Raw genomic sequence first — 19,677 nt, 5'->3', positions numbered from 1 at the left:
AACAGTAAAAGCAAGTATAATCTTTGCTGTAAGTTAAACATTTTACCACCACAAAAGAGGTAAATTTGCTGATACTGAAATCTTCAATCGTCTACCAAGCAGTTGTCAGTCAATATGTGTGTGGCCTGTGTTCTGTGTTGCTCATATTGTATTGTTGATATTGTGGAATCTTTTTATGCAAATAGCTATTTTAATGGTGTGGTAAAAATAGTTACCTATGTCTGCTGTCATATTTTCCTGGTTTCAGCTTAAAATTGTTAAAATTCTTGTAGTGATATTTGTTGGTTATGTTCATTATTTTTGTTGAGAATATTCATGTGTATTAATGGAACTTGTTTTCTTTTCCATTACAGGGATTGGTCAAACCTAAGCAATCTGGTGACTTCCTCATGCAAAGATTCAGTGGGATGTAGACCACAGTCTATGCTACTTCCCAGTTGTGCCCCTTCTTACGAGCCAGTGAATTCTGTAAATTTTCTCAGTTCTTTGTAATTTTAATTTACATAACTATAAACAGTTGGAGTAGTATCTTCATGATAACATGATATCTATGTTTCCACAAATTAGGAAGAAACTAAATGAAAACAATTTATGTGAAGTTGAGTATGAATGATCACAATACTGCTGCACAAAAACTTCATTTGCTAACCAGTGGAGTTGCAATCTGCTTATTTAGTCCTTAGTTGATTGAATGACAACAAGATTCCAGTTAATGAATCCATACAATTTGGTTGGCAGGGGGAGGGAGGGGGGGGGGGAGGTGGTTTTTGGTAGATTGTCATACTGAAGTCAATAGTGGCCATGTAGGTAACTATCAATCATTCTGCTGTTCGTAGACTTGGCAGCAATTTATCACTACGTATTTGGTGCCCTTGAAGATTCAACCATATATGGGCCAGATCTATAATGTGATGTTCTTAAAGAAGCTTATTTATATCTACGTGTAACTACAATAGATGCTGATTTCGGATAACATCTTGAGGATGCTTTTACGTCTTTATGATGAGTATTTTATGGACACTCACATTGTCCAAGGTGAGAACATTTGTATTCATAGAGCAGCATAGATTTGTTCCTGATTTAATAAACACTCTGTCATATTAAATCACCCAATAGTAACCCCTTAGAAAAGTTTTGGGACTGTGGCAGCTATCGACCACAACAACAGCAAGAGCAAGTGTTAGGACACTCCCCCCCCCCTGCCGCTCTCCCCCCCCCCCCCCCCCCCCTGCCACTCTCTCTGACTGTGTAGTAAGCACTGTGCTCAAGTCAAGTGCAGATGTCTCATCTAAATGTCTTCAATATAAACTGTGTTAGTCTATGTATGCATCATGTATATGATACTCTGCACCCGTCTCTATCCCCAGTACCCATTTTAGTGTCCCTGATGACTCATGATGAGCACATATGAGGTAAACTTCATGTCAATACGGCTATGACAATGATATCAGCACATAATCACCAATCACCAAAATTTTCATGCCATGCTGTGATGGTTTCTGTTCTGGACAGTGTAGTGTTTGGTCACAGACTCTTACACAATCTTTACATTTCTGTTGTGCAAGTGAAGTGCTTCAGTACTGTGGTTCAACTTATGGTGCTAGCCCTAAACAACTGAACACAGCAAACATTACACTGTGGAACCTCATTGCTGGACTCTACTTGCAGAAATACTACGCAGAAAGACTGCACTGCAACATTCCGGCAACATGGATTGCCATTCATTTCCTGTGGACACCGTGACTTCTAGACAATGTGCAAATTTGTTCAATCCACCCTTGCTACTGCCAATTACCAGAATTTTGAACGTTTAATATACCCAGTTTTGTCCAGTCCAACCTCAAATCTGGCCTACGAGTGTAGACAATGATGTTTCTGACTAGTGATGTTGCAAATGAACAGTTGTATCAAGAAAATTCCACAGACTTGGTATTCATAATTTTGACGACAGTGCTCGCTGCCATGCGCCTCAGCCCCAGCCGTGGCACCATTGTTCCATGCAGCAGCTAAGCTTTGCCTGATTGGTTCTGATTCTGACATCACGACACCCAGCTGGAGTGATGATCTTTGTACATCAACAAACCCCCTCCTCCTTGAGACTTGCTTCACATCCATGCCTGTGCAGAAGATCACTATCCCTGTTGCTCCCGGGTGTGGGCATAACACTACTGAGCACAGTGTGCTCTCACCTGTGTTGCATCACGTCCATACAGTTGTATGTGTGGCTAATTCTGCTGCACCTGGGCAAAGCCACTTTTCTTGGCATCATACAATCTATATCCTCACTGCAGCTTGGCACAGTGAACTGCAACCTGTTGAATCAAATGATTTCTCACTGCATGACCACATGCTAACGCGTCCTCACGCAACTTGTGGTCTGGATTGTAACTACCCAGTAGTGCTCTCAAGAAGTTTTATCTATTCGACAAGACTATCCTAGTTGGCTGAATGTTCTGCAGAGCAGTGAACCTTCTCTGACTCCACTGACAATTGCTGCATTGGTTTTCACGTCTCCTATTTTGCTCATAAACATGATCGTTTCACTGGTATGAATCCTGACAAATGTTCTCTGAGGCTTCCATCCCCATCTGTCCCACTTCCCGACAAGCAGTTTCCCAGTAGACATCGGCCCTGATGTTAACTTACTACCACTTGGTGGCTCATCAACAGTGAAGGAACCTATGGCATTGCAATTGCACAAAACTGCCAGCTCGTCAATCACAGATCTGCAAGTGGCATCATCTTGCCACCTCACATTGACATTCTCTCATAAGGGCATCATAAAACCAGACCTTGTGATGGACTTTTTATGCCAGTTGCATCTCTCCTTCTTTTTCATCATGCTGTGCTCCTGTACTTCGACATAGGCCACTACATCCCAGGATCTTTTGGCCTATCACCTCTGCCCCAACCTGGTACATCAACTATTGAAGAGAGACAGCAGGAAGACAATTATACATCCTTTGACACACTCGAGCAGTGTGCCTTCTCAGCAGACGAATTCTCTGTGCTCCACCAACACTATAACAACTGCCGTGCATCATCAGATGCATTCCATATGGAGATCACTTTGTTCCCACAATGTAATAATGACACATTCACAACCCTCACCATGTTGTGTGAGCAGCTCAGTCTTGACACACAACCATCATGACAATGGTGTGACAGCATGTGCATGACCCCAATAGTGGTGGCTGGTCACACGTAACTAACATATGACCACATTTGTTCCCCTCACTCCAATCCGCATCTGCACTGTCTCTGATCCCGGACTTGCAACAAAATATGCATGACAGTACACCCTGTTTCTCCTCACACCAGGCTCCTCCACCGCTAGCCTTTCCGGCTGCATAGCACAGTGTCACCATGTCTCTTCTGCATAATTGGATAAAATGCAGCTCAATCCCTGCCTACTACCGATTTCCACAAGACATCATCTACTCCATTGAGCACATTGACCTGGTCCCAAGTTTGATTACCACACACCTACTACAGGTTGACAATGCTCTACAGTGCTACATTCGGGACATATCGGAGGGATCTGAACTAAACGCAATGCCGATGCGACCACTGTCAGTTGCACTATTCACCTCCAACTGTCACTAACAACTTCAGTGCCTCTTCCCAACATGAGTTCAACACAACAGTGCTTGCACTTACTTTATCAATTATGCAAAACGGATTGGTACCCAGAATTCCTCCATCCTCTCGGCCTCCAGCCTATCACTGTCAGTTACCGCATAGGCTACATGCACTGTAGTTCACACTGGCTAATAAGTTAGTGGCTCACATCAGTTGCACCACCCTCTTGAAGTACACCATCACATTGATCAGATCAGAGTCTCTTTGGTATGCATGGTGGCTGCATGCCGACATCCTTAACACTGACATTCCACCCACGTCTCTCTAGTTGCTGTCTGCCCCGATAGCTGAGTGGTCAGCATTTTTTAATATGTGACTTGTATATACTGCATCTTTTTCCAGTCAGTACAAAGTTTAATTTTATTAATGTATTATATACTTAATATGTTTTAGAACAATTAGTCTAATTCTGAAGACGACGCTCATAGCAGTGTCAAAACTTGGCCAATTTTGACTTAATATTTGTGACTGAGGGCTTATTTGTTCTAATGTAATTCTGACACGGTCACTGAACCTTAGCAGCTATGTTCAAAGTTTTATATTTAGATAAGATATCTGTATGGTGCAATAAGTGGCAATTGACCCTGAATAAGGAAAAGTGTGACGTTATTCACATGAGTACTAAAAGAAATCAGCTAAATTTCGATTACACGATAAGTCACACAAATCTGAAAGTTGTAAATTCAACTAAATACTAGGGGATTACAATTACAAATAACCTAAATTGGAATGATCACATAGATAATATTGTGGGTAGAGCAAACCAAAGACTGCGATTAATTGGTAGAACACTTAGAAGGTGCAACAGGTCTACTAAAGAGACTGCTTACACCACGCTTGTCCACCTTATTCTGGAGTATTGCTGTGCAGTGTGGGATCCACATCAGGTCTTGTGGAAGTGCCTGCCATGGTAAAATTGGTTACGCGCATCTGCACCTCTTTGCCTATGAGAAACGGGCTATGATGCAACAGGTCAGGCAAACTTTCCATACACAATGCCAGTGCTGACTGACCGCCACATTGCCTTGTTGACCTCAGCACTGCTTCAACAGTTCCTCCCTTGGGCTCCACACATTATGTGGGAGGGAGGGAGGGGGGGGGGGGCGTTTTAGTGGCTGGCTGTCGACCACAACAACAACATCGCTGACCACTGAGAGCAACTGATTGGACTCTGACTGTTCAGCTAGCACTGTACTCTGATCATGTGTGGATGTCTCATGTGAACATTTTCAGTAGAATGTTTGTTACTTTATGTACATATCTTTGATTTTCTGCACCTGTCCGTATCCCAAATTCTCACAGGAATTTTTGGAACAGCGGGTGAAATGTAGGCGTCAACATCATTGCATATTGGTCTGTGGTATCTTATCATCAATGAGTGACTTGAACTGGATATGGCATATCTGAAGAAAGTTGTGGACTCTCTTTCTGCATGAATTAAGACCATTATCAAGTAATGTGAAGTTTCGTGGAAGTGGGTCAGTTTTTGTTCGATATACTTAATAATGTATTTGGAAATAATTATGAGAATTCCTTGTATAAAATGTTTAAAGTGCTTTAATATACTAATGGTAATAATTTTTTTCTGTTGTTATACTTCTCTTGAGCATAACACACAAGAAATTAAGTTACAGCATTTGAATAGCAGTTATCTGAAAATTTTAGAAGTACATATGTCGTGAAATTGATTTAAGAACTACGATTGCTGTTCACCCTGTCCACCAGATCATTTATGTATACAGAAAATAAGAGCAGTCCTTTGCAGTTCCCTGCGGCACTCCTGATGATACCCTTGTCTCTGATGAACACTTGCTGTCTAGGACAACATGCTATGTTCTGTTACTTAAGAAGCATTCAAGCCACTCACATATTTGGGAATCTATTCCATATGTTTGTACCTTCATTAACAATCTGCAGTGGTTTACATGTCAAATGCTTTTCAGAAATCGAGGGATATGGACTCGGTTTGTTGCCCTTCATCCATGGTTCACAGGATATGTGGGAGAAAAGGACATGCTTGAGTTTCACATGGATTGTGCTTTCTAAAACCATGCTGGTTTGTGGGCAGAAGCTTTTCAGTGTTAAGGAAATGTATTCAAACTGAGAAAATGCTTAAGAATTCTGCAGCAAATCAGTGTGAAGGATATTGGTCTGTAATTTTGCGGGTCCATTCTTTTAACTTTCTTATATACAGAAGTCATCTGTATTTTTTTTCCCGTTTCTTGGGACTTTTTGCTGGGCAAGAGATCCACAATTAATGTAAGCTAAGTAAGGGTCCAATGCTGTAGAGTACTCTCTGTAAAACTGCACTGGGATTCCATCCGGACCTGGTGACTTATTTGCTTTTAACTCTTTTAGTTGTTTCTCTATGTTTCTCTACACCAGGGATGCTTATTTTACTTCGCCCTCCATATACAAGTCTGTGTGATGATGAGATGAAGGTATGTTTGTACGATTTGCCTGCATGAATGATTTCTTAAATGTGAAATTTAAAACTTTGCCTTTTCTTTTGCTGGCTTCTACTGCTACACCAGATTGGTCAGTGAGTGTCTGGATAGAAGCCTTAGACCCACTTAGTGGTTTTAAATAGTAACAGATATTTTTTGGGTTCTCTGCAAAATCTTTTGCTGAGGCATGATGGTGGTAGTTGTTTGCTAACCTATGCCTGTTATCATTCCTGCTTCTGGTTTCAGACAGATCTCAGTCCCAATAATAATTTGAGTGCAAGAAATTTCCTGGGTGGCTGTAAATTTAGGTACATGTTACAAATGCTCTGACTATTTACTAATAAAATTTTGACAGTTGGAGTGTCATTATTCTGAACATTGTCCGGTTTCACTATCTGCATGTCATTTGGCAGTTGTTCATCAGATTACCTCAGAGTACTGCACAGCATAAAACACCCCCACCTGCAGTGTTGCCCTAGTAGCTGCTTCCTTTGTGTAGTGCACCCCTCACCTATCAAGGGGAGTCCTACAATTCTCCAACTGCTGCTTGCAACCTCCATCCTGCCACGCGCCCCCCCCCCCCTTTTCCCCACTCAAAAAAAAATACTGAATATCACATGACTGTTTGTTCATTTGTATCACACTTGTTTGACAAATATTAAAATTTTCTCTAATACAGTCTTTCAAATCTGGTACAGACACAATGACATGAGCATCCCTCTGTTTGGTAACTAATAATACTTCTTGAATTTGACTCTATATCCATTTCCCAATTGCATCCCATTTAAATGGGTATGATGTACCGTGTAACACTGGTCTTGCACATTTATTCCTACCACTGGAGATTGTATTTTATTGTGCGATCTAGCATGATCAATATCCACTCTTAGTGAGATATGCGGTAAAATAAAGCTATATTCTTACTGGTTGTAGGCTTGATGTGTTGTAGTCCCTCTGGAAAGCCTCTTTGTGCTTTCTGTAATGTCATCAGAATTTGCTTTGGATGTAATAACATTGCACTTGGTTGTGTGTGAGGAGCATGATGTGCTGCTTCATGCAGAGTGTTGACCTCAATCCTTGCATTGTCTAATCTGTCTCGTAAGACCTCAATCCTTGTATCGACTAATCTGTCTGCTAAGGTTCATAACAATGTTGCTATCACCACATCTCATCTAGTTTGCTTCACGTGGTTTGTATTTTCTCTAGATCACTAATTAACGCATTCCTGGTGTTGTGTACATATTGTTTTAATGCTGTTGCTAAGTTCCATGCTGTTTTAGTAACATTGAGTATTCCCTGCTCCATGTTTCCTATGCATGTTGTGTGCCAATCTTCTTTTGCTTCTGTATCTTGCACTAACTCCTGCACATTTCCAGTTGTATTATTTAAATTTCCAATATCTTCATTATCTGCTGTTCCAAATACAGTTTTTAACAGCCTTCCTTTTGCATCCAACTAACATAGTTTCTTTTGTATGAGTGTTTGTGGTACTACTTCTGTTAAATGTTGCAACATAGTCATCAACTTCTCAATAGAGGAGTTTTAATTCCTAAGAGAAATGGAAGTACTATTAATCCCCTAACTCTTTTATACAAGTACATAAACAAAGAATACAACAAGTAAAGAAAATTAAGACTAACCTTAATAACTAACAAATACCATAAGTGCATTTCACATGAAATTCACACTATATCCTAGACCTAAGTGCGTAAGGTACATTTTTCTGATGTTCCTTTTTCCTTGCTAGTTCTTCTTTTTCTGCAGTGGCTGAAGGAATCCGTGACAATGCATCAACATCACTTCTACTTGACACTTCTTACATGGACTATAGAAGCTGTAAGTGGCAACTGTAATTTTACATTGACTGGTGAAATAACTTAACACATTCTTGCCTCTTTCAAGCTTTTGTGTTGACCCACTTTATCCTGTACCAAAATCTCTCAAATTTTGTCACTAAATTATTCACAGTTCGCTCTGTGGACCTAGTTTAGGTTGAAGTACATCAGAAGGTGACTGCATTTTCTGCCCATGTATGGCGAGAGGCCACTTCCAGTATGAACTTTTGATTTATGTGTTCTGATGACAAAGTGTAAATATACACTTCAGTCCAAATGCTGTGCATTTACATAATGAATTATCAGTTTGGATAAAATATGGTGGACTTGCTCTGTTTGTCCATTCATCTGAGGATGGAATGGGCTGGTATGTAACTTCTTAATTTTCAGTAAGCAACATAATTGTTTCATTAGTTTGGATACAAAGTTAGTTCACTGATCCATCATAATGGTTTGTTGCACACCAAATTTCAGTAACCAATTGTCTACCATTGCCTGTGCTACAGTACTTGTCTTCTGATCTGGAAGTGCTGCCATTACTAAATATCATGAAAACTGCTCTATCATCATAAGAACATATTCATTACTCTTTTGTGTGCTATTAAAAGGTCCTAAGACAGCCAGTCCTAGGATAGAAAATGGTTTGTCAGCTTCAGGTAGTCACTGTAACTGAATTTTCTGATGACTCCAAAGTGCTCTTTGTGCACATGGTACGTAGTTTCTTAGCTATTGTTCTACATTACTGTGATGTTTCTTCCACCAAAATCTTTCAGCCACACTTCCATCAGTTTTTTTTTCCCTTTATGGCCTGATAATATGTGGCTGTGCACTCGTTGTAATACTTCCATTCTCAGCGCAGCAGGAAGTACAATGTGAGGTCGTCACTTTCTAGATCTGCATACCATGTGTAAAATGAATACTATGCTAGGACCCCCTGTTTTCCATAAAGCCCAAAGGCTGGTACCAGGCAACTTACATGCCACTACGGAGGCAATCGATGAATTGTTACTGTCAGGGACTGTATGACCTTCGGACAGCACTTGGGCTTCCTCCATCCTCCTGGTGCCAAATGCTGAAGAAAGAACAGATTAGTGGGCTCTGAACACTTGTACAGTGCCAGATAGATACACCATACCCAACAAACAGAATTTTTATCCTACATTAGCCAGCACATTAGTTTTCAGCGTGCTCAGTTGTCAGACTGTGTCCTTAGGCCCTGGAAGATGGCATTATTATACCATTTAGAATTTACAAATTACTTTTCATGCTGTTTGGGGTAAATGCTGCCCAAACAATGCAACATTTCATTATTAAGGTTCTTCCCTTATTTGGATGAGTTTCTCATATTCTCAGCTTCTTCAGAACATGTAGAGGGCGTTTGCAGGAAATCTTTGAAGTGCCACAGACATTCAGAATAGTTGCAAATGATGAAAAATGCCAGCTGCACAGGCAGGAAGTTTCCTTTCTTGGCCATTCATTGTCATGATACAGCATTCAGACAACACGACAGCATTCAGTGCCTTCGGACAACAGCGTACTGTCCCCAGATGGCCTCATCGAATGTTGGCAGCACACACTTAAGGTGATACTAATGTGCTGCACCAACCAGTGGACTTGAGCACCCTTGGGAGGGATTTTATATGGTGAATGCATCATTCTCATGGTGGATTTTGTTGATCCTTTTTGCTTTGAAAGAGTGATTTAATCTATCCTCTGTTGAGTGTTTCATAGTGGAATGTCTGAATAAAAGCTTCTCAGTTTTCAAGCCGCATCATTTCAAATAAAGACTTGAGCTTTCAGTGGCCATCATTGTCAGGAGTGAAACTACTGACTGCTGGGGCTGTAATGGTTTTCTGCTTGTGTAGGCACGATTGCGACTTTTGGCACCAGTCAGAGAGGGCCGAATCAATACGTTCACAAAAGGTGAGTTTGGCAGCTCATAGTAGCGTGGGGCTGAGTGACACCAAGTTACGCAGGGGCCTGGCACCCGGTTCCCTGCAGGTGCCAAGCATCCATCTTTGCTTACTTTTGATATCCAGAGCTTGCCCCCATTCCCTGCTAAGTGTGTATGCCTGGTCTCTGTTGTTAAAATTGTTGCTGTTTTATTCTAATATCAGCTGTGTCCTTTTTAACAAAATCCTAGAAGGTGACACATGAACCAGCACTCTCATCTTTTCAAAGTGTATTTTGTGTGTTTTCCAGGCAGCTATGGCTAACTTTATCAAGCTCCGTTTCGTTAATATGTCATTTGTGCACAGTACAATACTCTGCAACTGTGCAGATTATTTGACCTAAATGGATGCTAGTGCATTCACAAGGGATACCATATGCACTGGGCGCATCAAGAGCTGTATGATGTTGAACAGGGTGCAGCCTATCTTGTATCTTGGGGGCTAACTGGAACATTGATCTCAGCCCAAGTCCTCAGTTTCTGCTCAGTGCCCTGCAGTATGGCAGGAAAGCAGCTGGTTTGGCCTCATTTGCCAATTCACAGTGATTTGCAATGTCTCCCTTGCTATAATAATTCTCTCTCAACCCATGTCTAAATTGCTGAAATTCAGACTGTTGGTGATTATCATCAGAAATAATCTTTGTTGTGTGTACTAATATACTAATGTACTAGCTCAGGGCCACTTTCTTGTATAAGGTGTTCAAGTATCGATCAGTATGCATTGGTTTCCTGCACCCATTTTGATGGTAAATTTGATGTTGGGATGGATGCCATTCATGTAATTGACGAATTGCTGTAGTGCATTTTTGCCATGAGGCCTTATCAGGAAAGTGTAGGAAGCAAGATGGACGCAAGGCTACAGAGTTCAGAAATTGTTCCTCAAAGTGCTCCACAAAGAAATTTGCGACTGCTGGAGACAGTGGTGATCTAGTCTCTGTCCCTTCTGTCATCTTATAACATTCATAGTAGTACAAGAAGTATGTAGTCGTTACAACACAACAGAACTATTCAGTGATTCCAGGTGGAACTGCTGAACCAGAAGATCCATTGTGTCACATACTGACACGCTTGAATATTTTCATTTTCTTGAATGCTTAAACAAGTGTCTGTGAATTTGCAACATAGTGTTCACTATGTCCCAGTTTGTTAAACAAGTGTCTGTGAATTTGCAACATAGTGTTCACTATGTCCCAGTTTGGAAAACTGATTGCACTAACTGACACGTTCCATGACCTTGGAGATTTGCTCCTCAGTTTGGTCCTACGGAACATGACATGTAAATAAATAAATAAACAAATTAAATAAATAAAAGGGGGTCTAAGAATGCCATCTTCCTTATGTATTTTTGGCAATTCATAAAGCCTGGGAGGTTTAGCAGCACGAGGCATTAATTTCTTCACCTGGTAAACAAGAGTTCTGTCATTTCCCAGTTTTTCTGACAGTCAGATCATGACTGAACTTCTGGTACGTATCATATTCTATTAAAGGTAGCTTCTTCAGGTGGTAGTCGTCAGTGCTCAGTACCATGGCTGCATTTCCTTTGTTGGCTCGAAAGACTACTAAGCCATTATTGCCATCTAATAAGCACATGTCACGTCATTCCTCCTGGTTAATATTAGATTTCAGTGGCTTAGCCATCATATGGCTGTGAGTAAGCCCAATGTCATCAGCTGCAACAGGCGATAGATGTTGAATGCACTGCTCTGTTCCACTAACAATATCTGATATGAGCAGAAGTCTTGTGGCTGGAGAAAAATTGAAATCTTTACTCAATGCTGCCACAGAGCTGTCATTTAGTTCTTTGTTGGAGAGGTTAATGACTGTTCTATGGCCCTTATGTCAGTTTCTCCATGAGTTAAGTGGTGAAATTTGTTGCATTGCTTAGACATTGCATTGCACAAACTTGTATGTTGTTGTGCTGCCATTGCTATGTCCACGCACTCCCAGTTGATTGGTGACAATGTTAATGGCATTCAAGTAGGTTCTGGCATTAAGATCAAGCTCTTATCTTCTCCAATGCATCCACTGGCTCTCTAGGGAATGACTAGTCCAGTTAAAAATTCTGTCCACTGCAACAGTTTCAATGTGGTGCTTCACTACAGCAAACATTAAATTTACTGTCAAGGTGGATAGCAGTCTACCATTCTTGAATGTTTTAGTTGAGCAGAAGCCAGGGGGCTGGCTTTGTCATTCAGTGCACAGGAAACCAATGCATGCTGATCAATATTTGAATGCTGATAGTTTTCACCCTTTACACAAGAAAGTGATCCTGAAAATGTTTGTACACAGAGCAAAGGTTATTTCTGACTGAATTGCAGCAGTTGAAGTACATGTTCAGACAGAATGGTTACAGGAAGTGAGAATTCTTCCAGGTGTCACTGATGAAGGATGCCTCTTGGATCAGTAGAAGAGACCAAGCCGGCTGCTTTCCTGCCACAGTGTGGGGCAACAGGCAGAAAGTTAGGAAGTGTTCTGCAAACACATGGACTGGCTGCAAACTCATGGACTGGGACCATTGTTCTGGCTAACCCTGATGATAACAAGATTTGCTGCACTCTGTTGAAGACTACATAGCTCTTTGTATACCTACTGCATATGGTATCCCATGTACAGTTGTGAAGTGTTATACCGAGCACAAGTGACATATTAAACAAAGGGAGCTTGACAAGGCAGCCATAGCTGATTATTGCCTAGAAAATGGAGGTGGCTAAGATTAGAATAAATAGCAACAATTGAACAGAAACCAGGGGTATACACTTAGCACCGGTTGGGTCAAGGCTTTGGATATTGAAAGATAGCAAAGACAGATGTTTTGACACTTGCAGCGAGGGGGGTGCAGCAATTTCGAATGTGGTGCCGGTCCCTCTTGCCACTTGATGTCACTTGGTCCTGCAATGGGCTAGATCTGCTATGAGCTGCCCAACTCACCTTCAGGCACATCGTTTCAGCCCTCTATGATTGGCGCCAGATGCTACAATCGTGCCTATATAAGTAGAAAACTGTGCCAGCCCCAACAGTCAGTGGTTTTTACTCCTGACAACGGTTGTGGGGATAGCCATTGAAAGTTTGGAGTGTTTTATTAAAAATGACACAGCTTAAAAACAGATAAGGTTTTATTCAATGATATAATCTGTCTTTGTATCTGACATAGGCTAATTTATCAGTATGACTGTCCATGCTAATTCTAATAAAGTGTTACAGTTTTAGTCTTTCAACCACGAGTGTTATTCTGGATACCCAATTGCACTGATTTCCTACATACTTGTCCTCTTTGTAAATTCTAGATCCTATTTACGGTAGACTGCTACTTGTCATTCAGCTTTACAATGAACACTGCTACTTGCCACATAGCTATAAAACTTTTCATTTTTTGACTATAGGTATTCAGATTGTTTGTAGAAAAAGTGGCTGATGGGTAATGATTTAGATTTATTTTTTCATTTTGTAGGAATTCGTAGTTTAATGTTCAATATTAACTGAAAGTTTGATAGCTATGCACCAAAGCACAAAAATTTACTCTGAACCTTAGACTAGGAGGCAAAGTTCACATGAAAATTACTTTTGTGTCCTTTATTGTCATTACATATATCATAGTTCAACCGGTACTAATTATTATTGTCAGCAACTAAAACTCATTAGGAGTGCCTCCACAGGCCTGTTCAGTTGAAGAGTCACTGTGATAATGACGGTAATAAATTAACCACTGAGTGCCTCAACTATGCAGTGAGAGATTACCTTTGCTCTTTCCATTATTTGTATTAAGCTCTGAATTTTCTTTGTATTGAGTAAAGATGTGTGTCATATAGGATAAAGGAATGTAAAAGATTAATGCTGTATCATTTGTGCATACTTGCAGAAAATAATTATTGACAGTGCCCATCTTTGCCCCAAAAGTTTATTTAGTAGTCAACTCAACATCAAATAAGAACTTTACTTGTAAATCATTTATATCAAAGTTATGTGAACATTTGCACAACATCCAAACGATACTTATTGTCTAGGGATGGATAAAGAAAGAAATATAATAATAATAATAATAAAAGAAATTAGTATTCAGTTTTAACTTTTCACTGACATTGTCTACCTCTGGAACTTTTGCCTCTGGATAATCCTTTTACCCATTATTGGTTTTTGTTGGCTTTTACAGTTTTCTTGTGTGTGGAAAGCTCATTGTACACCTTTATTTTCTTGTCAGACAATTATGACGGCTATAGATTTATAGGTCTACTATTTTTATTTTGGATGAAGAAGAATAAATTAGAAGTAAAACACAGAGATAATATTCATTCTTATAACACAAAAGCAAATGAACATACTTATTCTCAAAACCAGTTAACAGTTATGTTGACATAGGTTATAAATAATTTAATAATATTTGTTTATTGTTTTGTGGCAGAAGGAGCTGAGTAGCACCATGGTATAGTAGTTACGGTTCGAATACATTCTAGAAATATCCACAAATGTCAAGAATCATTGTACTGGAATGTTCTGTAGCTGTATATATACTGTATGTGTTGTGCAAGTGTTGAATAAGTCTTCGTTAAGTGAAGTTAGTATTCATCATTCATCCAATTACATCCTCTTCTACATGACATTATTCTGGTGGAGACGCTGGATATTGGAACTTGTGATAGCGCACAATATCGGCAACACAGTGACTCCCATCAGGTTATGACAGAGGCACTGTTTATGTGGCGAGAAACCCGAGTTAGAGCCATATTCAGCAGGTCGCAATCTATTGGAGACAAAAGAAGAAGAGGACATTACATTGACAGCAACTGTGTGCCACGACATGAGACATCTTTACGGGTTCTCTGGTGACAATGGCCAATATCCAAACAAGTGGTTGAAGGTATATGAGTGTATAGCCAAATTTAACAAATGGAATGATACTGTGTGTGTGGCTAATGTATTTTTCTACTTGGAGGGCACTGCCAAGTTTTGGTATGAGAACAACAAGGAGGAGTTCACAAGCTGGGAAATATTCCAGGCAGAGCTGCGGAAGTATTTCGGCGACCCACGACGACAGAAGTGCAAGGCTGAAGATAAATTAAAGTGCAGGGCATAGTGTCCAGGAGAAACTACAGCATCCTACATTCAAGATGTCTTGCAGCTGTGTAAAATAGTGAATCCTTGTATGAAGGAAGAAGATAAGGTTGCACATCTCATGAGGGGTGTTGCTGTAGACATGCATCAAGCCCTAATCCTGAAGGAGGTTTCGACAGCAGACAACTTCTTAAAATAGTGCCAGTATATTGAGATAATGCATCAAAAAATAATTACATTCAAAAGTTTGAACGGGTTCCAAATGTCACATCGATCTATGTGATGGAGGAAGGAACTGATTTCACAAGTGTAAAGAGGTCATAAGGGAGAAAGTGGAACAGACATTGAACCCAATCTCTCGTCCTTCATTTCTGTTTGAAACAGTGAAAAAGTCAGGACCCAGGTGAAGTTACGTTCCTACAATGCCGCATGAGGAACCTATTTGGGCACCAAGGAAGACCCAGGATAACCAACCAGTATGTTCCCAGTGTGGACAACCAGGACGTGTGGTGTGCTACTGTTGAGAAAGACAGCGGATATTTGATGGCGCCCATGCCAGAAGACAGCAGACCAATCTTAGCCAATGCCAAATCTGGGACAGCGAAGATGAACTAGAAGATGTGGGTGCAGAACGACGTAGCTAGCTGCTGGAGAGGATGCTCCCCAACATGCCGATCAAGGTCTCCATCGCCATTTAGAAGCTCCATCTGATCACCTAGCTGCCGCAACCTGGAAAACTAAAGGGTGCGACCTTCCTTGGAGGTGAAGCTGCCAAAGAGAAAAATCTTCCGCCGTCGATCACTACAAAAATGATAGGAAACTGCATCGATATCCTCATGGATGGCCACCCAGCCCAAGCTCTTGTGGACTCTGGAGCATCATATTACGTCATTTCGGAGAAGTACCATCACCACTTGCAGAAAACTGTATTTGTCAACAACAAAACATCTCTGCTGAAGGTGGCTAATGGGAAATATGTAAAACCTACAGGAAGATGTACGATTTGTGTGGGTATAAGTGGCCATACACAGCCGTTACAATTCATCATCTTACAAGAGTCTAGTCATGATGTCATTCTTGGGTGGGACTTTTAGAAAGCTTCTCTCGGGCAATTATAGATTGTGGTCACATGAAGATTATGCTAGATGAGATGAGATACTGTGGACAGGAAGATGCGTATCTGAGTGTGTGGAGACTGTGTGTGCTGGATGAAGTGATCATTCCTGCAGTCAGCACTAGAAAGGTAACTGTCACATTTCATGCCATGCATCAACCGATGGATCTTGTAGTGGAATGTAAGAGAAGCATCCCACTGAAGAATAACTTGGTCATCCCAGCCTCTGTCGTCTCGTTTAAGAACAGATTCGGTGTATTGTGGATAGTCGACAGTTGCCGAGAACCGCAGATCCTTCCAAGATGCATGTGCATAGCAACTGCTAAGCCATTAATTGAAGAACAGCTGAGCATCATAGAAACCTCCCATGCCGAGTCTGTCAGTGAAATTAGCACTATCACTATGAGACATGATCTTCTAGCTCAACTATCACCAGATCCCACTAAGGAACAACAGAAGCAGCTACTTGCCATGCTTCAATCCACAAGTGAAGAGCAAATTAGACAAATTGATGGTGAAGCATTGGAGACCATCAACCAATAAGCCAGAAGGTGTACCGGGTGTCAGCAACAGAATGTTGAATAATTCGCGACGAGGAAGAGAAAATGATTTAGAATGACATCACTCAGCATTCGCAGAGTCCATAGTCGTCACCAGTGATCCTTGTCAGGAAGAAGGATGGTGCTTTTGTGCTGATTACAGGAAGCTTAATAAGACAGCTAAAAAGGATGTTTACCCCCTTCCATGAATTGATGATACACTAGATTGTCTGAAGGGGGCTAAGTTTTTTTCAACCATGGACATGTACTCAGGATAATGGCAAATCGAAGTAGATGCCCTGAGGGCCTGTATGAGTTTAAGGTAATGCCGTTTGGTTTGTGTAATGCACCAGCAACTTTTGAACGGATGATGGATAATCTTCTAAGTCACCTGAAGTGGACGATGTGTCTTTGTCATTTAGATGACATTATAGTGTTCTCAGAGACATTTGATGAGCATGTAGAAAGACTGAGAGCCATTCTTAAGTGTCTCCAACAAGGTGGACTGAAACTTAATCCAAAAACGTGTCTCTTTGTAGCAAAAAAAATCAAAATACTTGGACACCTTGTGATAAATGAAGGTGTGCGGCCAGACCCAGAAAAGGTGAGATACATAACGAAATTTCCTATTCCTAAAAGTATTATAGATGTGAGAAGCTTCCTCAGATTATGTTCTTATTGCCGTCTTTTTTTGAAAGACTTTTGTATCAAAGCTAGGCTACTCCAAGAGTTGTTGAAAGCCGATGCTAAATTAATCTGGGGTGGTGCTCAACAAGATTCTTTTGATGTGCTGCGAAAAGCTCTTGATGACTGACCCTGTACCTGGTCTGTATGATGAGAGAGTACCTACAGAACTGCACACAGATGCCACTGGGTATGGGATTGGTGCTGTTCTGGTGCAAATTTGGGATGGAAAAAAGCAGGTTATAGCCTATGCTTCTAGGACACTTCCAAAAGCCGAGAGAAACTACTCAACTACAGAAAGAGAATGTCTTGCTGTGATCTGGGCCATGTGCAAATTTCGACAGTATCTCTATGGAAGGCCATTAACAGTTGTTACAGACGATCATTCACTTTTTTGGTAGACAGGTCTTAATGATCCAACAGGACGACTCGCCAGGTGGCCACTACGTCTTCAAGAGTATGACATTACCATAGTGCACAAAAGTGGAAGAAAACACCAAGATGCCAACTGTCTCTCAAGAAACCCTGTGCAAGACCATCAAGACTTCGATGAAGATAGTGACTGTCTTGCTGCACTCCAGGATCTCTCTGCTGAAGAGAAGAGGGACACCAAGATATCTCAAATTATGCTTGCTTTAAATCAGTCAGAGGATGTGGAAGAACAATTTAAGGTAGTTAATGGATTACTTTGCAAGAAAAACTTTGATCTGTTTGGAAAGAGGTGGCTACCAGCACATGCACTTAGATATTCTACAGAAATTCCATGACACATGTGAGGCTGGACATTTAGGATTTATTAAGACATATGATAGAATCCGCAAGAGATTTTTCTGGCCAGGTTTATTTAGAAGTGTCCGTCACTATGTGTCGCTCTGTTGAGAGTGCCAGAGGAGTTAGGCAGTTCCTCAAAAACCACCTGGCCAACTTGTACCAATTCCACTGGCTGAAACACCTTTCCAGTGTGTTGGGATTGACCTACTTGGACGATTCCCAACATCTGCTAGTGGCAATAGATGAATTATTGTTTGCACTGATTATCTGACACACTATGCCATTATAAAAGCTGTGAAACCAGCTGAAGCATCCAAGGTAGCCAAATTCATCATGGAAGACATTGTATTAAAACACGGTGCCCCAAGGTCGTGAATTATGGATTGAGGGAAAGTTTTTCAATCGAATCTTGTGACAGAGATAAACTGTCGGTGCAACATTACTCGTCACATGATGACTGCCTACCATCTGCAAACTATCAGGCTTACTGAACACCTTAATAAGACCTTGGGCGACATGCTATCAGTGTTCGTCTATGTTGAGCAGAGCAACTGGAATGAGGTGCTACCTTTCGTGACGTTTGCCTACAACACCGCCAAACAAGACACCACAGGATTTACGCCATTTTTCCTGGTGCATGAGTGTGAGGTGACTACGACGATGGACCCTGTGTTTCTGTTACATCCTGATGAGGTGGACGATGACTACATCGGCCAGGTGTTAACCAGAGCTGAGGAAGCTCGGCAGTTGGCTCAACTCCGCATGCTACAGGCTCAAGAAAACGATTGCCGAAGGTATGACGTGAGCCACCGCCCTGTTGCCTACCAGCCTGGATTTTCACTCCTGTTCAGATGGTTGGTCTCTCTGAGAAGCTCCTCGGGCATTACTTTGGACCTTATAAGGTTGTAAGACAGTTGTCTGATGTTACTTATGAAGTTGAAGATTTCGACCCCGACACAAGATGACGAAAGATCAGAGATATGGTCCACATCCCTCGAATGAAGCCGTATAAGGATCCTGCAACCCAGGGTAAATTCGAAGCTCAAGCGACAGGCAACAAGCGGAAGATGACGAAATGCATAGTGGCAAAAGGAGTTCTAAGAAGATCACCAGGGCGAGAATCAGTCATCAGGAGTCGGAGTATGCAGGACTGATAACTCGTTCCTGGACGAGGAGGACGTAAACACCACGGCAATGTTCCTTAAGGAGGGAGGAATGTTGCAGAAGAAGCTGAGTAGCACTGTGACGCAGTGGTTATGATACTCAATTGTTGCATGGAGGGTCGTGAGTTCAAAACTCACATGGACTATACAATTTTAATTTCTATATTCGGTTTGTGTACATTTTAGAAGTATCCACAAATGTCAAGAATCAATGTACTGGAATGTTCTGTAGCTATATATATACTGTAAGTGTTCTGGCCGAAAGCATTTCGCTCCTTGGTCTTGTTATGTGCAAATGCTGAATAAACCTTCGTTAAGTGAAGTTAGTGTTCATCATTCGTCTAATTACACCTTCTTCTACTACGTGACAGTATGATATCTTCCTGTTTATGTGTTTCTGAGAAAAAGTACAACATAGAAAGAGGCTTATTCACTGATAATTTCGATCAGTTTCTTAATTTTTTATAATAATGCGGTGTATGATC

The 19,677-nt window shown here is 41.0% G+C and overlaps 1 protein-coding gene across 1 annotated transcript in view; it reads left to right on the top strand.

The window, feature by feature from the left end:
- Nucleotides 1–364: 364 nt before the first annotated feature.
- The window catches only part of LOC126481661 (uncharacterized), a 60,265-nt gene continuing 40,952 nt past the window's right edge, over nucleotides 365–19,677 (top strand). Inside the window, exon 1 of the mRNA XM_050105585.1 lies at nucleotides 365–468. Within this exon, the coding sequence (XP_049961542.1) occupies nucleotides 424–468 (45 nt within the window). The 5' untranslated portion in view covers nucleotides 365–423. The remainder of the gene's footprint in view (nucleotides 469–19,677) is intronic.

The sequence above is a fragment of the Schistocerca serialis genome, chromosome 5 (assembly GCF_023864345.2).
Source record: "Schistocerca serialis cubense isolate TAMUIC-IGC-003099 chromosome 5, iqSchSeri2.2, whole genome shotgun sequence".
In the NCBI taxonomy this organism is placed as follows: domain Eukaryota; kingdom Metazoa; phylum Arthropoda; class Insecta; order Orthoptera; family Acrididae; genus Schistocerca; species Schistocerca serialis.
This window is presented reverse-complemented; position numbering and strand designations above follow the sequence as displayed.